The 22,931-nt window shown below is 36.0% G+C and overlaps 2 protein-coding genes across 2 annotated transcripts in view; one reads left to right on the forward strand and one right to left on the reverse strand.

The window, feature by feature from the left end:
• PLCZ1 (phospholipase C zeta 1) overlaps nt 1-18,552 on the reverse strand; it is a 55,676-nt gene extending 37,124 nt beyond the window's left edge. Inside the window, exons 1-5 of the mRNA XM_059817041.1 lie at nt 18,539-18,552; nt 17,789-17,912; nt 14,017-14,251; nt 3,239-3,440; nt 1,459-1,603 (exon numbers count right to left, since the gene is read on the reverse strand). Coding sequence (XP_059673024.1) covers nt 1,459-1,603; nt 3,239-3,440; nt 14,017-14,251; nt 17,789-17,912; nt 18,539-18,552 — 720 coding nt within the window. The remainder of the gene's footprint in view (nt 1-1,458; nt 1,604-3,238; nt 3,441-14,016; nt 14,252-17,788; nt 17,913-18,538) is intronic.
• A 345-nt stretch (nt 18,553-18,897) lies between these two features.
• Nucleotides 18,898-19,791, forward strand: CAPZA3 (capping actin protein of muscle Z-line subunit alpha 3). The gene has a single exon (XM_009807687.2). The coding sequence runs from the start codon at nt 18,898-18,900 to the stop codon at nt 19,789-19,791; it is 894 nt and encodes a 297-aa protein (XP_009805989.1).
• The last annotated feature ends 3,140 nt before the right edge of the window (nt 19,792-22,931 follow it).

Below are 22,931 nucleotides of genomic sequence, written 5' to 3' on the forward strand. Positions count from 1 at the left end.
ATGATAGATTTTAATTTACTACATTTCAAGTTGGCAGTACCCTTAAAATTTGCTCAGAAATCATTGCCTTCACATGAACAAGCTATGCATATTTTTTTATGATATCACAAACTTGTTTTGAGACTCTTTAAACCTTACTCATCACAATACTCAAGCAAGACAGGTTAAACATGGGAAATTTAGTAAAAATTAGAAAATAGCTCAAATGAGGCCTGTCCATTTAGACTGTGTAAATGAATCTCATCAGTTGCCAGTAATATTGGTGGCTACTAAAAGCAAATACTCTGAATAAAATCTTTGCTTGGGTAGGACCTAAACTGTCAATGTCTAAGGGAAGTGCCATTTTATGTTTACCCTGTTTTTACTCTTTTACCCCGAGCACTTGCTCTTGACCACTAATAGAAGGACACCTTAGCCTGGATAGACAGCGGGTATGAACCATTACCTATTGTTGTGATTTTATCAACTTATTGTAACTTGTGCCTGTTTAATGAAGTTTGTGTTATAGTTATGTACAATATGCTGTGTATTAGCAAAAACAGGTGAGTTATATCTAATGGGTTGTGAAGAACAGTGAAATAAACCTGTATTTTTGTTTTCACTTTCTTTTAAAACCAGAGACTAATTAAATTTTATGTAGAAATCAGAACAGAAAAAATATAGCTTTGCTTAACTCTGAGAAGGCTGTAAATATATATGTATAAAAATCCATATAAATGTATGATCATAGCTGTATATATTCACACACATAATGGTGGCCTGAATACAAGGGTTATCTTAATAGTCGTTCAGGACTTCATTTGAGCAGAAGTTTTGCCAGAAACCAATACAAAAGACTGAGACAGTGCCAAAAGCGCTCCAGCTTTCGCTGCTTTGCCAGAGATAGGCAGAAGGGACATTGCCCTAATGAGTCATCTGACAAAAAGACAGCAGTAGATGGTAACCTTTATCAGCCCTTAATAAAAAGAGAGGAAATGGAAAACAGAGTAAGTCTTAAACTCAGCTATAATCTAACATTTTTCTCTATTTTGTAAATTCAAGCATAGGATATAAGACAGACTAAATAAAAGAATAAGGAAAATAAAAAAATGAAAAGATATAAAGAAGGAGTAAAACATCAGACTGATTCTGAAGTAGTTGTTCACTTTATATTCAGTCATTGCTTAAAGGACCTCAGGTTAGAATTCCACCTAACAAGCTGAGTAAGACCTTCTGAATTCCTTGAACCAAGTTTGGTTTATAATTATTATCAGCAAAATATATTTATTGTTCCCTAAATAAAATAAAAAAAGATATTAAGAAAAGATAGCACCATTTTCCTGTAATTTATTTCAACAATGCCCACTGCCACAAGCACTGTCTCTGTTTACCCTGGACAACCACTGAAAACAACCGTGTACATGTGCTTTGTTATAGCCACCATAACTTTTTAACTAACATATATAAATATATACATACCACAAATGCATACTTGTCTATCACTTGAATTACAGAACGAAATGGAATTTTGCTCGTTAAAGTGTGACCATGATACACAACAGGCTCATTGTTTGAGCCATCCCAGCAGTCAATTTCCAGGCAACGACATCCTTTTAAGAGAGCACTTCAAAAGAACAAGAGAAACAATTTTACAGTGAAAAGAAAGGTATCACACTTTCTTATTCAAGTCACTGTATTTCTGATTACAAGCACATTGAATAATTATAAAAAACCCTACTTTTTCATCACAAAAGAAAAGAAGTCCTACAGAATTATACAGATATGAAACAGAGCTGTATTTTCTGTTGTTTTCTTAGGCACGTTAGGTAATAAACTTTAATAGAGCATTAAGGGGCAACATGGATTATCTGAATAACCTTCATTAAGAGACTAAAAATGAGGGTCAAAGATTTAAATAAAAGAATTTTGGAATGATGGCAAATTGTTGCTTAAAATAGAAGAAGAAATGTTTGAAAAGGCCTTTTTTATTACTATTCCAGGATTTGTCTGCAAGTTTGAGAATCATTATACTTAAAAATAACAGCATCACACTTAAAGAATCAGGTTGTGCTTGGTCTTTACATAATCCAGTTGTTCTCTCCCCACCTTATTTCTAAGAGGGAGTGCTAAAGTTTCTCAGATAGATACCTTAAATTTACTTTGTTTTAATTTTTGCAATGTTAATGGCACCCTTAAAGGTCTTAGGTTTCTAATATTTGGCTTGTTACTAATTTAAAAATTTCTTGTAGACTATTTTACCTAATTACCAATCTGTCTTTACCTGCTGCCCTTTACATGCTAATGGTACCTCAAAGATGCTTCTAGCTTATTTTATCATTTTATATTTTCCTTACACAAATAGTAGATAAAGAAGAAGAGAGGGGGTTTTATACCCTCTTTGCAATTACTTTAAGCAATGCAGTATTAATATCATATCATTTTAAATACTGTTAGAAATAAATTCATTAGTGTTTCTGATGATTGTAAGCCATTATAGAATATCCAGAGAACAACCAAAACAAAAAAGTTCAGATAGATGATGGTTCCAACTGCTTTCACTTCACTAAAGTAGTACAAAGTAATAGGAATGCTGGACACCTCTCTTCCAAATTCTTCATATTTTCTGTCCCCCTCTGTATTGCCTTTATTACATAACCCATTTTCTCCCTCCCTGATCATTTGTTCTAAATGCGTCTTGACAATAAGGCTTCCTGGTTTCCTTCTCTTCTTGGAGACATATGCTGCACATTCAAAGACGAAGTTTTTTCTCCCTGCTGGCTACTATAGTGACCCCTTTTTTGTTGTTGTTGTTTCTAATTTGACCACACTGCAATATATACTGATCACAGATATCCTTGACGTACTCCACCGTACTGTGCCCTTACATCCTGTATATTGGTCAGATTAGAGTTTTCCCAGGAATTTTACATTTATTTCAGGGAGTTATTTATTTTTGCATGGCATGTTGAGATTAAAAACTGATTTAATCATATACTGTGCAGCATACTATAGATTTCATTTGCTGCGAGGTAGATTTTTTGAGATGTAAGTGAAAAAATAGACTGTTTCCAGACTTTGAACAGATGGTTTGGCAAATATATTGAAAAGTGTGCACACAAAATAAAATACCACTCTCACATTTTCTACTTGTATCTGTGACGGTTTTGTTTCTTATTGCGGAGCAGGATTATATGTAATTTAGTATTCATTAAAAAAACCCAAAGAATCTTTAAAATATTAAAAAACAGTATCTAAATACCTGGTATATCCCCATAAATGACTGGGCCCCATTAGTTGGTCAGATATCAAGTAAGTGTTGTGAGAAGATGAGATAAAATAGTCACATAATGGGTGGTTCATATCTTGGTAGATGGTCCTGTGATCATTTTTAAATATCGAAGTGTCTTCTGAGCTCATATACCTTATAAATCCTTCAAATGACATCTGCCTTCTTTTCCTCACTGAACAAAAAAGAAAGCAAAAAATACTTGGCGTGAAGCTAAACTGATGGTTAAATCTGTGCATTTCCATAATTTTAATAGTCAGTTCCAAATATTGCTAAAGGTTATACAGCATAACATTTTCCTGCAACTTTAAAATTCATTACAAACAATATGAACACAAACATCAGATGTGTGCAATTCTGGAGACAAATTGCTGTGGTTCAAAATCGTGAGACATATTTATTCTTCTGTGGACACCAGTAAGAAGAGTTTGCAGTAGTCCTAATTAAATACAAAGGAAAATATTTGCTGTTGTTTAGTTTTGGAAAGTAATATGCCAGTCAACGCACAATGAGAATCTTATTTTCTCTGTAGAAAGAACAGGAATTGTTCTCCAACATGACAATCGGAGACTGTTGAAATAATCTTGCAGAAACTACAATTCCTAGCACCAAATATCTTCCTCAGTGGTGGAAAATTTCAAAAAATAGTGATGGAATAATGTTTAAATTAGAAATATTTGAAATAAAAGTAGCATTTTAACAAAATAAATGACTGCCCACAAAGATGAATTGCAAATCAAGCTTATTATATTACTTCGCCTATAACAAATTGTGCTAATTGCCTCCATACCAGTGATATTCATCCCATTTGTTTTGGTTTTAACTGATTTAATCCATTATACTGCCAACTGCTGCTTCAATATCATGCTTCAAATGTAATAATTTTGCAAATGATATAATCTCAGAAGTCACCTTTGCTTCAAAATATAACCTAGTTTGAATTAGTGAGGGATTTTGCCCAGTTCTGGCTGCAGAATAACCTTATTTTTGTCATCATAGTAGGCTAGTGATAATTAAGCAGTAAGTAATCCAAGATTACTTTCTGTTAATGATAACATAATGAAGTCAATGTATACAAACTTTTGACAAAAAAAAAAACAACCCAAAGCCAAACCCCAAAACACTTATCTGACCTGTTAATTCTCAATACAGCTATAAGAATCATGATTTACAGGTTAGAGTTGCAATCACCGATCTTCAGTATGTGTCCAGACTGGAAGTTTTATATTAAAGTGAGCATTTACAAAAATCATTCTGATGATGGCAACACGAAGAAAATAATTATTTCTAAATTATACAGTTTTTTGAACTAGAAAACTTTGCAATGTTTTAAAATGCTAAACAGAAATAGAAAATTTCCATCTGGTGAACTTCCTCCTTGATGTTTGATGCCCTATATGAAACGTAGTTCTTCTCCTTATTTAACTCCATCCTTCCTTTCTATATCATCAATTTGCCAAGATCACTCTGACTTCTAATCTTGTTCCCTGTTATACTTTAAGTTCTGGCATTAAATTTAAATTTAATATAATTGATTTCTATTCCATCATCCAGCTTATCAATGACATAATTAAAATCTGGATTCCAAAACAATGCTCAGTGATACTGTAGATTGATGTAGCCTTTCATTTTGACTCTAAGTCATTGATGACTAACTTCTCAGAGTAATTTTCTAATGAGTTGCTTATGTACCATGTAGTTATTTTTCCTGCTTCCTCAACTTGTTTTTTACAATGCAAGACAGTGTTAAAAAGTATGCTTTTTCTTCTATCCACCAGCACTGTTACTCTCTCTTAGAAGAAAACTGGATTCTATTTCTTCATGGAATGTCCTGACAAACTCTTACTCATCCTTACCATCTTCGAGGTGATTACATATTCATTATTTGTTCCGGTTTTTTCTGGTAACTGACTGTTGTCTAGTTCCTTGGATGTTCCCTTTCTAAAACAGATATTACATTTGATCTTTCTGAGTCTTTCAATTCATCATCCATTCTCAAATGTATTCAAAGGTAATCTGTATTAGCCAAGCTTGTTACAGTCAATTTTCTAAGAACTTACGGATTTGTCAACCTGTCTTCACTGATCTGATTAAGTCATTTAAGCATGTGCTACCCTGTTTTTTCCACATTTTGACTGCAGTCTTACTCTGGTCTCATTAATAATATTAGCCAACTGATTGTACTTAGGTAGTGGATCAAGAATTTCCTTGATCTTTGTTTTAACTAACACATTTGCAGAATGACTTATTGCTACCCTGATTATTCTTGACAGTTGTATCTTATTTAGTATCTTGACTTTTTTTGTTTATCCACATGCACATATTATATTGTTTTACACTTGTAGCAATAGGATTAAGTTTCTACTTTCTGGGTCTTTAAAAAATGTTTTGAATTTTTTTACATGTTGCTCAAAACAGAATACATTCATCCTGTATGCATTATCTATAAGGAATTACATGAATTGTAGACTTAATTCCTTTGAAGAGAAAGCTTTTCAGCAATAGTATCTGGTTTGCATTTCTAATTAATTTATTTTTCATGCCTTATATATTTCTCTGTGTAATTACAAGTTGGCCCAGTAACTCTTTTTTATTTTTTGTATTTTTTTATTTATTAACAATTCTTACATGATTTTTTTTTTACATTTATCTTTTAAATTAGTGAAAAATACTGTCTTTCCAAGGTTTTGCTTATTTTCTGAATTATTGTTGATGCTTTTTTGGCTGCGTTTGTCATTGGTAAAAGATAACTACAGCGTTCTCAAGAAGAGAACTTATGCTTAGATAAATATGCTTATGACCATAATCCCCTAAAAGTTAAAACATTATAAAGTAAATTTGTGCTACTTTGTTAGCCAACATGTAAACTCTTTGACTTCAGTAAAATGTTCAGCTCATGCCTCTAATCAATGGACTAAAAATATTTGTATTTTTATACAGTTTATTACAGGTCCTTGCATTACATTTGCTTATAAATTTTTTTCTCAGGGGTCTGTAGTTGCTGTCCTTGGATGGCATACAACTGAAGTCATGATCATGTTTCTGGAGAACTACCAAAACTCCAAGCAAGTTTGTAAAATGGTAAGACCTATCTGTAAGCAGGAAGAAATTGCCTTTGCACTAACAGTTCTGGCAGCATATGCAGTTCTGTGAATCGAGATATGCAAAAGACCATCACATGAACATAAATGGCATACCATCTGCTAAAATAAATTCTCAGAGAACTGATGTTTGGTAGAAGATACTATGGTTTTTAGAGTTTAAGATAAAGGTAGGCTTAATTTTTCATTATTGCTACTATTCATTCACCCTTCTCTTACCAGTGGAGAAAACCTACTGGGTTTCTTTAGAACTCTCTTATTTTTGTCTGATGAAGATACCAAAACTAGTTAGAAATGGAAGAGGGTGCTTTTTAAGTTTTGAGGAATAGCACAGTTGTACTATTTTCTGACCATTTACAGACATTTTCTGCTTCTACATTAAAAGAAACGGAAATTCATCTCCATAACTATTCCGCAGTGAAAAGATATTTTTATCAAGACCTCACATTTCTTTCCTAGAGAAACCTCAGCCTTTTTGTCCATTAGGATCCTTTTGCAATAGTTAGTGTGCACACATATCCATTTGGTGTAGAAAGAAAAAGAGAAATCAAGAAAAGATTTCTGTCTTCTTGTAGGTTCTTGTTGTTTACAAAGTCCAACACTTTTTTTTTCCCGCTCCCATTTTGGATTGTCTGGAATACAATTTATTAACAATATTCTTTTTTTCCAAACATAATTTAAAAAAAAGAAAGTTTTTTCCCCATTCCTCCAATTAAGGTAAATTCTAGCTCTGCTCTATATACAAATAATGCCATATCAGAGAATAATTATGGATATAACCTGAGTATTTGAAAGACTTGGATTACATTATATGCCTATGCTTTTTAGAGTTTATTACATTCTGGTTTTTTATTTATCTTGGAACTTCTTTGAAAGTATTTTTCCTTCTTTATGGAAAGAAAAAAATTAAAGCTTTCATAAGACGTTTGCTGCCCTGAAGGGGCTGAGGCCTGTGGAGGATCCATGTTGAAGCAGATGAATCAAGTAAGAAGGAGGCAGTAGCAAGTGAAAAGTGTGAGAAAGGTGGAGTGGCAGAAAGCAATCACTATGGATTGACCACAGCCCCCTAGCCTCCTGCAACGCCTGTTTCCTCACTGAAGGGAATGAGTACAACCTGCAGCAATGACAAAGTCAAGGAGATGTGTCTGGACTGAAGTGGAGACTAGGAAGTGGGGACAAGAGGAGCCTGAACTGATGTTGAGCCTGGGGAACAGGGAGAAAGGTGTTTTCCCTGTGATCAAATGTTTGTGTTCTTTGTTTACTAATAGCCAAATTAGTAATTAAATGTTTATGTTAATTGGCCAATACAGATATCGAAATGGGTACAAATAAGTCTGCTGGGAATTTTAGGTGTGAACTCATGAGAAATACTTGCAACCAGAGACAAGGGTGTTACTCTGCTATATTGGAAGAAGAAAGCTTTCAATAATTGTTAAAAGTATCAAATAATAACAGCCTCGAGGCAGAAACATTATCAGGTGGAATTTCATACTATGAAATGTCAGACTAAAACAGACTAAAACATCCTAAGCAAACAGTAAAGACAGAAATATTTCCTTGGCTAAAGTAACAATACAGTTACTCGTTTCCTACTCTGAGTTTACATTCTAGGGAGTCTAGGGAGTCTATTTTCCACCTAACCCACACTTAATACTCGTGCATGCTGGAATAAAGCAGTTGTCTGAGCTGCAGTTTAGTGTTTTAAGGGATTGTGTCTCATAATCGATGGTCTTCTTTTGGTGAAAGCTTTTCCTAAAAATGGATAATTACACACTCTTTCACACATCTAAATTTTTGTGTCTCATAAATCCAGCTTCAGCCACTGTCTTAGTTGAGATTTTTAAGTCATCTTTCCTATTTCATGTGATTTTTCAAGAAATCCGTAGGAATTTGACTGAGGTCTCTACTCTGTTAAACTTGGTTTACATTGGCCAATGGGATCAAAAGTTCTCTCCTGCAAATGCGTGCTCTCCCTCTTGCTCTCTCTCTCTCACACACACACACACAGAAGTTTAAAAGAATGTATATCCTAGCAATAAATTGAAGGTGTTTTTTTGAATCACAAATAGAGTCTGGATTACTCAAATTCTTTATCTGGCAGATGCACCAACCTTATATTGTTATTTACAAAGTAAGCAAGTTTTTCAAGACAGGATTCTATTTTTGACCTGTTTTTGTACTGCCTAGCAGGAAAATACAGAGACAGGAGCAGAGTTTTTGAATGGCACTACGGTGTAAATAATAGCGGGATGTACTTTCTTATCCTCACTGTGCCTCTAATCCTATCCATGCAAATACTGAATAAAGAGTAATATTTTTTTTAAAAAATGAGATATATACCAGGCTTAAAAAATAAAGTGCATTTGGTTGGCATAAAATGTTTTCTTCAATCTCATTTAATGACTCAAGACTTCTATTCAAAATTAATAATAAAATGGAGAGATAATCAAATGTTTCTGTAGAACAAAACTGACATTTGGATGTTAGTAAGACCAAACTGTCAGGTGTGTATCACTTATTCACCACTCTTATGATCAATTCCATAAAATAGTTCCTTCAGCTAAAAATGCAAGCTTTAGCTTGCACACACACACACACAATCTGTTAATGCAGCATTTTGCTGTTAGAAATTTAAATCGTACAATAAAAATGGAAGAGTAATATATTCCATATTGTTTCTGAACTAACTACAGCACCCTCAGAGAGTTCACAGAATCACTACAGTTGGAAAAGACCTGTAAGATCATCAAGTCCAACCATCAACCAACACCACCATGTCCATTAAACCATGTCCCACAATGCTACATCCACTCATTCCTTGAACACCTCCAGTGATGGTGACTCCACCACTTCCCTGTTAATTCAGAGTTATCTGGCTCAATAGCATTGAAAAGTCTTCTCTTTCTGCACAAAAATTTTAGGGATGCACTAAATGTTATAGACGGACTTATCAATGTTGGATATAAAATCTAGTCACTGTTTTCATCTTAATGCTGACATACTAGTGCTATCAAGTTTATCAGTCAGATAATGGTTGTTACTATTAGCAAACCAGTCATTCAAGTGTCAAAATCTGCTGTTTTCCTTTTCTGCAATTCATAGGACAAGGATGGCAGATGAGTCCAACAGACCATCCTGATGAAGTCTGTTCTATACCAAATTCAGAATGACAGTTACACAAAATGGTCTATCACAACACCATATGAATCAACTATCATGTCAATTATATCTGGAACTTTCCAATAAATATGTTGGAGTGGGTGTACTAGTTCACTCAAAGGAGCGTGAACAATACAGCTATTATTTCATTCAGTAAGATTATTTCCAATTACAAGACAAACAATTTTATCACAGATGAAGAAACAAGAAAGAATTTGGCTCAGCATCTGAAATTTAAACCAGACATTAAATTAAAACTATAGAAACTTCAGTTGGTATTTACAAATATGTTTTCTAACTGACTAAAGACTCTTCATTGTTTAACTGCTTTATAGCTATTAACTTTCCCATCAAAATAGGTAACTCAAAACAAAAGGAACCTTTTAAACTGGTAGCTTATTATAGCATTAATTAGTAGACATATTAGTTCTCAGAAAGAGTAGAATATATTCAATAACATATGTTCTAATTTAAAAGGCAAACTCAGAAAGTAATGGCATAAGGTATCAAAGGGTTTTTAGCTATTACTAGACAGTGAGCGACTCTTAATGAAACACCAAATGTCTTCTGTTTCTTGTTGAAAGAGTAATCCAGTTTTTTCTTTCCACCACAATGGGAATGACCAGCGTAGATGTTCCAGGGTTATTATCGCAAAAGGAAGATTTTCTCCTTCTTGGGTTTATTTTTCTTAACCAGTTATGAATTCCATCCATTATCAAAGACTGGGAATGAAAGGAAACTAACAAAGTTAAAATCTGAGATTCATCTTCCACTGAACAAAGTAATAGCTTGCAATAAAATGCAGTTAGTTCTGATTTCCTTTTCTTAGCTTATTTGCAATTTTGCCTCAAGTTATGTTCAGTGAAACTCAGCAGAAATGTTACACCACAACTTGAAGCAGCCTTCAATAGCTGAAGTATACACATATTACAACATATTAACAAACCTCCACTCATCTCAGAGTTCTCGTGATTCAGAAAGGGTGATCAGGCACCTATGAAGATCTTACACAGTGCTGCTTCTGCAAGTAAGTCAAGAAGTCTTCGGATTTGAGGGGGAGGGGATGTGCATTATCACTAAATGACTCAAGTGAAAGAAGACAGTATAATGAGCAGACAAGCAAAACAGCAGATAAGAACCCTAAGAAAAATAAAGTTAAAAATGGATTGTAATGAGCAACAGCGAGTTGAAGAACAGAATATATAGAAGGACAAAGGAAAAAAATAAATGGCAGAGAAAAGAGCAGACAAAGGAGAGCACCATGAAAATAAGGAAACTAAAACACAGAAAGTACAAAATAAATAAATAAAAAGTAAGACAAGGCTTTTAAAGTAATAAATGTATGAGGTTTTTGCATAATGGTTTCAGAATATTATTTTGATTACTTTAAACACTCATCAATATAGAACTGGAGCTTTCCCTTAAACAAACAATGGCAACCACACACAAACCCTTCCATGGTAGCTAAACAAGTAAGAAATTATGAGTTCTACAGGTATGCCTGACTCAATAGGAAGAAGAACTTATTGGTTAGAAAAATACTTTGTTTGCAAAGTATTACCGAAATCTGGAAGAACCCAGCTTGAGCTCCAGATGCTAGGGAGAATTACCAGTGCTAGCTGGTTAGGTAGCTTCCTTCTACTGCAACAAGAACAATGTCATGGATTCATTGAGACAGAGTAAAAGTGAAATAGCGGAAAAAGGAAACTATAAAATTGCTAGTCAAAGTGTGGGCAGGCTGCAAGGGAAGAATATAGAAACACTGCCCAGGCATGATGAAATGGTGTTTGGAAAGCCAAAGCTCAACCAGGATTGAAACTGGCAAGGGACATCAGTGGCAACATGGAGCACTTTTACTGCTGCATTGGCTATGTTTTTAAAAAGGAGTAAGTGGGCCTGCTGTTGAATAGGGCAGGTGGTTTAGTGACGGCAAACACAGATAATGCTAAAGTACTCAATACTCTCTTTTTCTCAGTCTTCATCAACAAGGTGTAGGCTTTGTGCCTACAGACAGGGTTCAAGGAGAAAAGAAACTACCAGCAGATACAGATTAAGATAAAATAGAGATTACTGGAGAGAACTCAACACATAAAAGTCGATGGGACTAAAATGAGGTGCATTTAAGAGTGATAAGACTGTTGGCTGATATCAACTGCAAAGCCATTCTCCATCATTTTTGAAAGGCCGTAGATATCGGGGGAGGCCCCCATGACTAGAGAAGAACAAATGTTGCACTCATTTTCGAAAAAGGCAAGGACTTTCTGTGCTCGCAGCCCAGAAGACCAACCGTATGCTGAGCTGCATAAAAAGAACCATGGCCATCAGGTCGAGGGAGGTGACTCTGCCCCTCTACTCCGCTCTGGTGAGACCCCAGCTGGAGTACTGCATCCAACACTGGAGTCCTCAATACAGGAAAGACATACACCTGTTGGACCAGATCTAGAGGAGAGCCACAAAAATGATCAGAGGGCTGGAACACCTCTCCTATGACGAAAGGCTGAGATTCAGACTAGGTATAAGGAAGAGATTTTTTACAATGAGGGTGGTGGAACACTGGAACAGGTTGCCCAGAGAGGTGGAAGATGCCCCATCCCTGGAAACATCCAAGGTCAGGTTGGACAGGGCTCTGAGCAACCTGATCTTGATGAAGATGTCCCTGTTCATTGCAGGAGTGTTGGACTAGATGGTCCAACATCTAGTTGGACCAACTAAAGGTCCAACTGTCCCTTTCAATCCAATCTATTCTATGATTCTATGAGTCTAAGATTCAATTCAGGGATCTACAGGTTGGCCAGCATCACTTTCATCCCTGGGAAAATCATGGTGCAAGAACTCTTGGAAGCCATTTCTGGGCACATGAAGGAGGCTGAGGGTCTGTGTCCTTAGGGGTTTTCAAGTTTTGACTGAAAAAAAGCCCTGAGAAACCTATTCTGAATTCAGTGTTAACCTTGCTTTCAGGAGAAGGCTGGAGTAGCTGCCCTCCTGAGGTCCCTTTCCATCCGAACAGTTCCATGATTCTGTGATAGTAGAAGTCTGTATTTAGAGACGTACTCTTAGAAGCTAACCAGAGTGCAAAATGCAAAATAACATTTCGGGTTGGGAGAACATAAATAATTAATTATAGCTCAACATATATTATATATATGGTATATATTATAACCTCAATAACATGAATAATTACATCAGTAGACACATGATGGGACAGATTAATAACAAGACTCCATGCCCGCTGAAGATGCTGAGGATCCACCACGTTTGCAAGACTGCTTCAATACATCCTTGATATTGTTACCAATCATATCCAACTGAGGGCAAACCAGAGTGTGACTGTCTAAGGTTTCAGTCTTTCTCAGTAAAGAAATAGAGATATAAGCTTCTCAGAAGTTGTTTTCCTCTGTGAAAGCTCTGTTATTAGATTACTTCCACATTTAAACTTTCAGCCATATGACACTCAAATATAGATATATCAAACACAATATGTATGATTTGTGGAGAGCATTCTATTAAAATAAATTGTAGGTTTAAATAGTACAAAGTGGAAGTACTATATCAAACTCTAGTAGCATGTATTCCTCCCATTCGTAAGATAAACTTCAAGCAAAAAGCTCTACTATATTAACAATGCTGTAACAATTAATGTAACCCCCAAGTAGGACTAGAACCTTGGTTGTAAAATATGCTTTGAAATGCAATGGGTTTAACTAAACTCCTTTTCACCCTGTTGTGATTGTGGATTACAGTACTGGGTAGTTAAACCAAACTAAATTACATAACATTAAATTCTGACATTTTCTAGTCTTCAAAAATGCTGTCCTCAGTCTTCAGATTTTAATACTGAAAATTTAAAAAAAAAATAATAATCCATTATTACTGATTTAATTATGGTTGATTTCCTCTGAGAGAAATATCCTATGCTGAACACACCAGTTGCTAACAAAATGTAGTTTTTATTTTTTTATCTTTGTAATCCAATGTTTATATTCCTCTATTTAATTAAACAAAATTATTTTGGAACTCTCAGCAAAATGAAAAAATTCAGTCCAGCTTCCTAATAATGGTCATTGACATGTTTCAGTGGGAATTAAAAAGATTTAGTGCCGTTTATATTAGCTCATTTACTGTATGAAAATTGCATTTTCTTTGAAGCAATCTACATGTAGGTTTTGGCCCAGTCTTTTGCAACAAGGAGTAAGAATGATGGATCTGGTAAGTAATGTAATATGCTATCACTGAGCAATATGCTGTGTAAATTTATTGTGCTTTATTAATGGTTTCTTGTATTATTATATACACAATGTTTAAAGACCTGAATTTCAAAAAATCAACATTTTGTACAAGTGCTTACAAAAGATATTATACAACATACATAATTATAATTGCTTACATTAGTTCAATTTCCATAGTTAGATAGGTATTCAAAAATATAAACACAGTCACTGACAGAAGCACAATAAATAAGACCTAGAAATCAAATACTTAAACTATGCATACCTTCTTCAATGGGTTCATACTTCAGAATAATTTCTAAGGCAGTTGTTTCACAAGCTTCAGTTTCATATTGTTCTTTTCTGAGAAATTCGATGAGCTCGGTGTCAGCTAGAATTCTGCAGTTTGGAGAGTAAGCACGGAAAAGTTCATGAAATTCAGGTCTGTGTACAATAGTTCGATAAATTGCCCTGAAGTCTTCTATGTTAATCATAGGTGCCTTCTGTTTGTCAACAGTTTTCTGAAAAGAAGAAAAAAAAAAATCAAAACAGTCAATACAAAGATATGCAGCGATACAAAGATACACACAAAACACTATTATAACTGATCATAAGAGCGAGAACAATAGAGAAAACCTCAGGCAACAGTGACTGCAATGCATTATCAAATTATATTCTTCTATTTCTATATGTAAGTTTGAGATTTGACTTTGTGTGTTAAAAATATTTTATACAAATTAAAATGTACCACATGACATAATTAGCATCTAAGTAATTACAATAAATGTCTATATAATGCATATGAAATAATAAAACACATTATAGAAAACCTCTAAAATGCTATGCAGTAAAATAAATCTGCAGCATAAAAATTATCAAGTGGAAAATATATTTAATATAATACCTCTCCAACAGCAATGTAAACCATATTGTAAATACTGTCAATTAAATTTATATACAACATACAGCAAACAGTAATCTAAAAAATGAAATAAGAATGACCAAATTATCATGAGATCCAAGTCTTTCAATACATCAAATAAGAAACACTATTAAAGTTTGGAGGCAAGATACTTTATAATAACCTATGACATCGTGTTCTATTCTTAACAAGCCAGAATGTTTAACTCAGATTAATTATTCACACTTTCAGAATGCTTAAACTGTAAGCTTGTTTTCATAGAGCTTACAAAATGTTAGCACATTAATTAATTTCAGTGTTTCAGTATAAAAGCCACTAGAAAAATCAAAAGGGCAAAAGAATTTGAATAGAATAATACTTTTTTACTATTTCTGCCATTTATGTTTTTCTCAGGCTTAACAATTTTATTTATCCTTTAAAAGTTTCTACACAAAATACATAATTGTGCATATGAAATATAGATGTTTCTAACAGTTTAGCTTGTATTATTTTAAAAGTTGCCAAATTAAGAGAAACTTTGGAAATTTACTCACAAAACTACTCACAAAAATATAAATAAATGGCAATTCATTGCCTCTTTGATTATCACTGTAAGCTGATCAAAATTCATAATTGTTGGCTCCTTAAACTGAGACTACCAAAGAGGCTAAATTTCAGCATATAATAACATGGCACCTACTATGGTTATTAGACCTTCCCCAAAAGTGTCCATAAGCATAAAATGACTTACTTGAGCTTTGGCTGCTCTTTGGTAAATACTTTTAATCACTACTAAATTAGTTTTGAAGAGACACCATAAAAACCAAAAGCCTAATGATACATTACCAGCTTCTTCCTATGCAATACAGTTCCTTCTAAGAGATGTCTGAATAAGTACAATAAAAGTAAAAATACATTAGATAACCAAAACAAGTACAAAAGTAAGTTTCATGAGGAGTTCTAGCCAAAAATTTTACAAATCAGTACTTAAGTTCTTGCTTTGATTTTGTGAATGAGAGTTGTAATGACCATTTTTAACAAAATCAACAGCAAGAAAACAATTCAATACAAATGCTAATAGTATACCTTTCATTACTGCTTGAGAAATCCCACATCTAAGGTTGATATCCTCAATCTAATTTTTAACATTTTTTAGAAAACCACAAATTTACTTATAACTGTTAAATAGAAAATGAAAATACCAACTTATTTTGGAATTAAACAACCTGTCAGGACTCAGTAGGTGGTACAAAGTGAAGCTGAGATAAACAATTAAATTTTCCTTCTCAGTTGCCTCTTGATGAAATACAGGCAATAATACTACACAGGAGAGCTTTTCAAATTAAAGTTATGAAAATCATGTTAATATAAAAAAAGAGATTGTTATAAAATTTTGTTGGTAGATTTTGATTATTCTTATTTTTATTAATGAACATCAAATCTTTGCTTTTCAGAAAAAGAAGCATCTTGACAAAGACTTAGTCTTGAGAGGAATTAGATGAAGATGTATTATTCTGTAAAAATGTTAATGTTCATAATTCTGATATTGCTCAAAGGAGCATTACAGTAAGATAAATTCAAAGAATATAGACAAGAAAAAAACCAGATTACTCTTTAAAAAACTGTTTTCTATAAAATTGATTTTGTCATGTATAACCATTTGATTTACTATTGATGTCTGTAAGACTTCCTTCCAGACTGCTTTGCATTTTTATGTACTATTATTCTGATGAAAAATTTGAGCCCCAAAACCATTGAAAATACTCAAATCTCTCTCAAACAGCAAAGAATACCTAACAGTACTGCTACAAATAACTAGATCAGACTGTTGAGTATATTATTTTGTTAAATACAACTAGATCAGACTTGTTCTATGCAAGTCACTTCCTCAAATAATTACTCTCTTCTCTACCCACAACTGATCATCTCTCTCAAATTTCTGTCAGAAAGTAAAGTAGGTGGAAAATACAGGAAACAATGAGAAATAGTTTCAGGTTCTCATGAGATTCTCAAGGCTGGCAATTCTCTCAATGCAGTCCAAGTTCAAAAACCACAGGCAGCCTCTTCAGCAAGGGTTAAGGTCACACTTACAGTTTTACCTTGGCTCGACAAGGCAGAAAACAATGAGAGGATCAAGACAGAGTGAGGAAATCCTAATGCCTTCCCTCTGCCTGCCTGCCTGTCAGCATGATGTGACCTAAAAGTTTCTGACTTGCCATAGTTAATTCTTCTCTGTCGAATCTGGACAGAATCAGCCAGCTGGCTACAAAATTCTCAAAGAAATCACATATATATCTAGCCACTTGGCTTCATTCCCTTAGGAAAACAGCTTTACCAAACAGCTATTTTTGGTGAAAAAATAAACTAAAAGGAAAAATCATACATCTTTTGAGTAATTACTAGGGGGAACCTGAAGAACATGAAATCCCAGTATGCTCAAAGGCACTCAATTTTGCAGTATTTGCTCACTGGAACTGCATCCACTTGATGGTAGCTTGCTTACCTACATTAAATTAACTTATTAGTAATTTCTAGCTGTATTATGTAACCTTCATAGAAATCTCTTAAATGTTGCCATATCACAAGGCCATACCCTTCCCCAGGGTTTTTGTTTGCAATTCCCATCCATTCAGGCACACCTCTTAAATACTTCAAAGGAGAGGTGTAGTGGAAAATTGAATGAACAAGTGTGCTGAATCTATGTTGACCTGAAGCCTGAGCAGATCGACAACTCCGTATTATTCTCCTGGCAAAAGGATTTTTAGGAAGTCATTCTAATGGCTCTGCCCAGCATCAGACAGGCATGCCTGGGCTGATTAGCTTGATCACAGAAGCAGCTGGATGGGATGAAACCAGAATATTTTAATTTTTCTCAAGTAAGGCCTTATTAGAAAAAAGTTGGGAATCCAAACCTACATATTTTCCATCACCCTACACTATTTTGGTTTGGCGAAGAGATGATAATAATGCAACCACTCAGTTATCTATTTTACACAGAAACAAAAGACCTGAAGAAGGCAAATTATTTGCTGATTTAGCACACCCTATTAGCATGAAATTCCGTTCTCCAAACAATTTTAAAAAGTCAGCAAATATAAGGCACTTATGTAACTGGACTTCTAAACACACATAATTGCTTAATCTACATATTCCTCACCTTGAAAACATGTTTTACATGTGCAAAATCAAAAGACATTTGCAGTTTTTCAAGCAGCTTCATTGTGCTGTCTAAATCAATCTTCCCAGTCCTGAACTCATTCTGAATGATGGACAAAAACCACGTATGAGAGATCAGGTTAAGGAAACCTCCATGTCATTGGCCTTTAATAGGGGAGAAGGGGGAGGCGTTTAATTTTTTTAAACCTAAAAAGCTTGCACTTTGCTTTTCTCATACTTTAGAACATCCTCATCTTCTGATTTCTGATAATGCAGCAGGCTCTGAGGCACGCAGGAAAACATTTTTGCTCCGTGCCGAGAGACTGAGAGCAAAGGTGACAAAAAGGGCCAGAGAAAGAGAAGAGGAGGGTGTGAAGGAAAACAAGGGGTGGTCAGGGTGAAGAAAGGGGTGCAGTGAGAGGAAGGAAATCTGGGGAGGCCAAGGGGATTCAACAGCTGTGGGGAATGGCGGGAAGAGCAGCGCCAACAAAAAGCAGTGACGAGGTGAGGGCACCCAGCATTGCACCCACCCAACCAGCCTCAGCAGGCCCCGGCTGGACCAGGCCAGACCAGACTGGACTGGCTGCCCCAGGCCCTCCCCTGCCACCCAGCTGGGGCGTCCCATGTGTGCGCAGGCCAGGCCCAGGCCTGGGGGGAAAGAAGCACGCAGGGGGAGATCACACAACGGCAGTTGTTGCAGGGCAGGGAGAGGAGAGGAGGAGGATGAGGAGGTAGAGCAGGAGAAGGATATCTGTTCTCCTCCATGGCAGCTCTGCACCGCCTGCTCTGGTCTCTTCACTGCGGTGGTGTTGGCAGCGTTTGGCAGGACATCACCTCAGCTTGCTCCAGTACCTGGCGGGGCCCTTTCCCTTCCCTCGCACACCCGCACCCCTTCCAGGACACCCTCTCAGCACAGACCCCACCCTCCGCCCCCCACCAGCACTGCTCCGGGTGCCACTGTGAGGTCACAAACTGCAGGCCCCCAGCGCAGGCCCCTTCCCACCACTGCTCCCTCCCACCCCCGCCGCCATCTTGTGCCTTTTCCCTCCAGCACGTGTGCCCTCCCCTTGCCTGCAGTCTCCTGCCCTTTGGATAGCCCTCACCCCCAGCATGTATGCGATGCAGGAGATGCGCGAGCCAGAGAAGGTGTCTCTCATTTGCGGCCTGCTGCGCCAGTCCCCTCCTGGGGAGTTCAGCCAGGTTGTCCGAGATCTCTCTGCTCTGGTCCAAGACGACAAGCTGGTGAGGCAGGAGGCTGCCTGCGTGGGGGCCTGCCACAACAAGAACAACCTCACCCCCATCCAAATAAAGGGGCATACTGTGCTACTGACCCACTACAACAACTTAGGGGGAAACCGCTTCTTTGACCCTCAGGACAAATTCTCTTTTGAGTTTGACCGCCTGCGTGGGGTAACAAGCAAACCCCAGCTGCACAGTGTGATGCTAGATGAGGGGGAGCTGTGGCGAGAGGCCCTCCACAAGGGCTTGAAGGCCTACGTGAGCTGCCACTTTCCCGTAGGGAACTGCTCTGTGTTCAAAAAAAGTCTGGGGAAGAAACAGATGTTTGTGGCCTGCATTGAGGCTCATCAGTACCAGCCTTCAAATCACTGGAACAGCCTTTGGAAGTCAGACTGGACTTTTGCCCTAACTCCATTTACCACTCAAGTTACAGGGCTCTTTCTCCTCCAGATACACTACTTCAAAAATGCCAACCTCCATGTAACTGTCAGCAAGTCTGTGAGTGAGACTCTAAATGTGATAGACCAAAGTCAGTTTGCCACAGATTTTGTGAAATTTGTGAAAGCTGAGGACACCAAGTTTCATATTGCCATTCTGGAAAACATTCAGACTTTGTCAGAAGATATATGGGGAAAAAATCTGCGGAGGAAACTCCCTGTTACTCGCACTTTTATGAACTGGAATAAATTACTGAATGATCAGCATCTGAACACCAATATCTCCAATACAGAAGTGCCTCCATGCTTACTGAAACACACTATTTGATATGGTGGCCTAAATAAAAAAAAAAAGGAAGAAAAAGACAAAATGGGGGTGTTCAGTTGATTTATTTATGGATTACTCAGGAGAGTAGAGAAACTGTCATCAGTCAATCAGCACTTTGAAAATAATTCAGGTCTGTAGTGACTGCAAATAATTTGCTGTGTTTTTTTATTTTCTTCATGTACTTTTCAACTGCTTCTAGAGGTACTAGTAATGGTCACTGTCAAAGGCAGTACAGTGCTACAGGTGACCCAGCAAGCAAACTCTTACTTTCCTTTGTAATTTTACCCAATATTATATTCATTTATGTAACTTCATACTATATGTAGCATCGGTTATAAGGAAATCGGTAAGGCAGGTTGGCAAAGGTATTGAGGCATTGCTTCTAGATTTTTTTCATTGATACTGAAACCCAGGAAATTCAGCCTTCAGGCTTTGCTTGTGCATACCTCTCTGTATGCACAAGAGACATCCCTAACAGAGTCACACGAAAAAAGGGAGATCAGTATACACAAGAGGAATAAATTTCTTGTAGCTAGTGCAGAAGATATTTCAGGACTGACCAGGGATGTATGCTGGGTGTTGCAGCGTTACAGAATAAAGCAATGCTACTTCCCTTCATCACTGCTGGTGGCAATTACGTTGTCACATAGGTTGAACACGCCCTTTTGTAAATACTGATCAGTGGCTTTATAGCTTCAGTGCTCAGACTGGCCGTGATTGCTTTCAGTGTCTTTGCTTCAAAATGTAGTAAAGAACTATGCATTGCAATGGTTTTGGGGATAACCAACATTGTGCGAAAATGCCATCTTCAGATTACTCTTCTGATGCAAAATGAAGATTTTGCATTTGTACTCACACCTGATTTGGGAGGTTCCTTACTCTATACATCTGGATATGATAATTAATTACCCGGAGAAACCAATAATGAAAAGGTGTCTAATATAAAACCTATCATTCTACATCATTCTATATTGTGGATGACAAAGTCATATGCTCAATTTTTATTTATAAGCATACTAATTTACAAAGCTTTATTGCAGAAGATGAGGTTGTAGTGCTGCCAATATTTGAATGAAACTGAAATAAATTAAATAGTTCCTTTGATATATACTGAATTTCTTCAGATTTGCATTGACTAGAGCACATTTTTCATCTGGTTGTTCATCTTTATGGTCACTCAGCACAAAGATTCTGGGAGCGTTGTACAAATCTATGTGCAGAAACACGCTCATCACACAGGGTTTCCTTCCTGCAAGCAGAAATCAGACTGTGGCCCTTGTAACAATGTCCCTTGGCAATGTCTTTTACAGATGCCCGTTTGTTAGAGAATCTGCACCATGCACTTGAAGAGGGAGAAGGTAGGAGCATGGAGAGCATTTTCTGTGCTCCTTCAGTTCTTCACAGAAAGCTGCATTACCTATGGGTCGTTCTCTCTTCACCCCACAGCTGCTACTGAGATCCATCCAACACCACTCCAGCCCTTTTAGTGCCTATGTTGCTGCTGGAGACTATTGAATGAGCAAGCAGCTGTCTTTACATGGTATTTATTTGAATATGTGATTATTTCTTTATTGAAAATAAGAGTAATTTTATTAAAAGTGGTATGCAGCCCAGGGCTGCTATAATGAAGATGGCCTGTTGTAAGTGTAGTTCATGTTTGCAGTACAGAATAATAGATGAAATTTTGGACATAAATTTAAGTGCTAACAGAAACAGGGACGTAGCACTAGAAATTCTGGATTGTGAAAAAAGCACTTTATTCAAAAACAAATATTGAACATGAACTAACAATAAGGAACAGTAGGGAACAATGGAAAAGACTAAGCAGTTAGATGACTTCAGGTTTCAACATTTATTCCACCAGATCAATCCCTTACAAGATGCAAATATATGACATTTTTCAATATACTGTTCTGTTCTGTAGAATTAAATTATCTTTTCTTTAAAATGCAGTTTCTATGTGGCAAAACTATAGGAAGAAGTGCAATAATTAAAACATTTAATATTGTAGGATTAGGTAGCTTTCCTGTCTTCCTTATCAGTCTACCTTTATGAACTTTCCATTTTCCTTCAGTTTCCTTTCTCTATAAAAGAGGGGAACTTTGATACCAAAATCTGCAACAAAAGCTGCTCAGAGGGATGGAGTCTGGGGAGAGTAAACATTCTGATCTGGCTGAAAACACTTACTCATTTTTTGCAAGGCCTATGAAATTAATCTGGAAAAAGTATTTACAACACAGGCTTTGTCAACATTCTCTCTACATTCTCTATGATGGGCTTGGAATTTTTTTCTTTTAGAAAGTTGAAACTTGGGGAGGAATAAACATAATGTGAAGAAAGCAAAGGTGTACAACTCCATTCAAAACTTTATTGAACTTTTACATACACACTTTTGTGACTCTGAATACGTTTGAGATTTAGTTGCAACTTCTTACTCTTTTGCCCATACCATAATTTTTTTGTTGTATAGGGAATACATTCCAACTCACGTTATCTTTATTCCTAAAATCCCCCTCCTTTTTTGTCTACTGCTTTGAAAACCATTCACATTCTTACAGCTGCCTGTGAATCCATCTCTCTTTATTGGCATCAGTAACCCGTATTTTAAGAAACGAAATGAAGAGTAGGCATAGATAAAAAAACAAAAATTAAAGTTGTCAAACTGTATCTTACGATAGGTTTCTACTGCAATCAGGAGTATAGCTTACCTAGAATTGAAACTGTATCTACCTGTTTACAATCATAACTGTCTACTGTTAAAGACTTGCTTTTTGCCTGCAGAAGTACATTTTTTTCAAATATCTTTCTCTAATATGCTTCCAGTACTGCTTTCTCCTTCTTCTTACCTTTAGTTGTTACTGAGTGGCCATGGTTATTTATCTCAAGATCATCCACTCTATCAGTTCAGAACATTTACATGATGAGATGCAATTTTCTTTCAAAGTAAAAAGTGAATTTTGTTGAAACACTGCTCTTCCTCTTACAGGCGTGCAGACTCATTGGAATCACAAAGTTGGTACAAATGTACCTGAGCCAAATGGGCTCAATTCTTTTATTTCTGAAAATAATTTTGTATCTACAATTAATTGTTGCTGCAAAGAAAATTATCATTTTTATTATACCTGTAACATTAGAGCTTA

The sequence above is a fragment of the Gavia stellata genome, chromosome 4, assembly GCF_030936135.1.
Source record: "Gavia stellata isolate bGavSte3 chromosome 4, bGavSte3.hap2, whole genome shotgun sequence".
In the NCBI taxonomy this organism is placed as follows: Eukaryota; Metazoa; Chordata; class Aves; order Gaviiformes; family Gaviidae; genus Gavia; species Gavia stellata.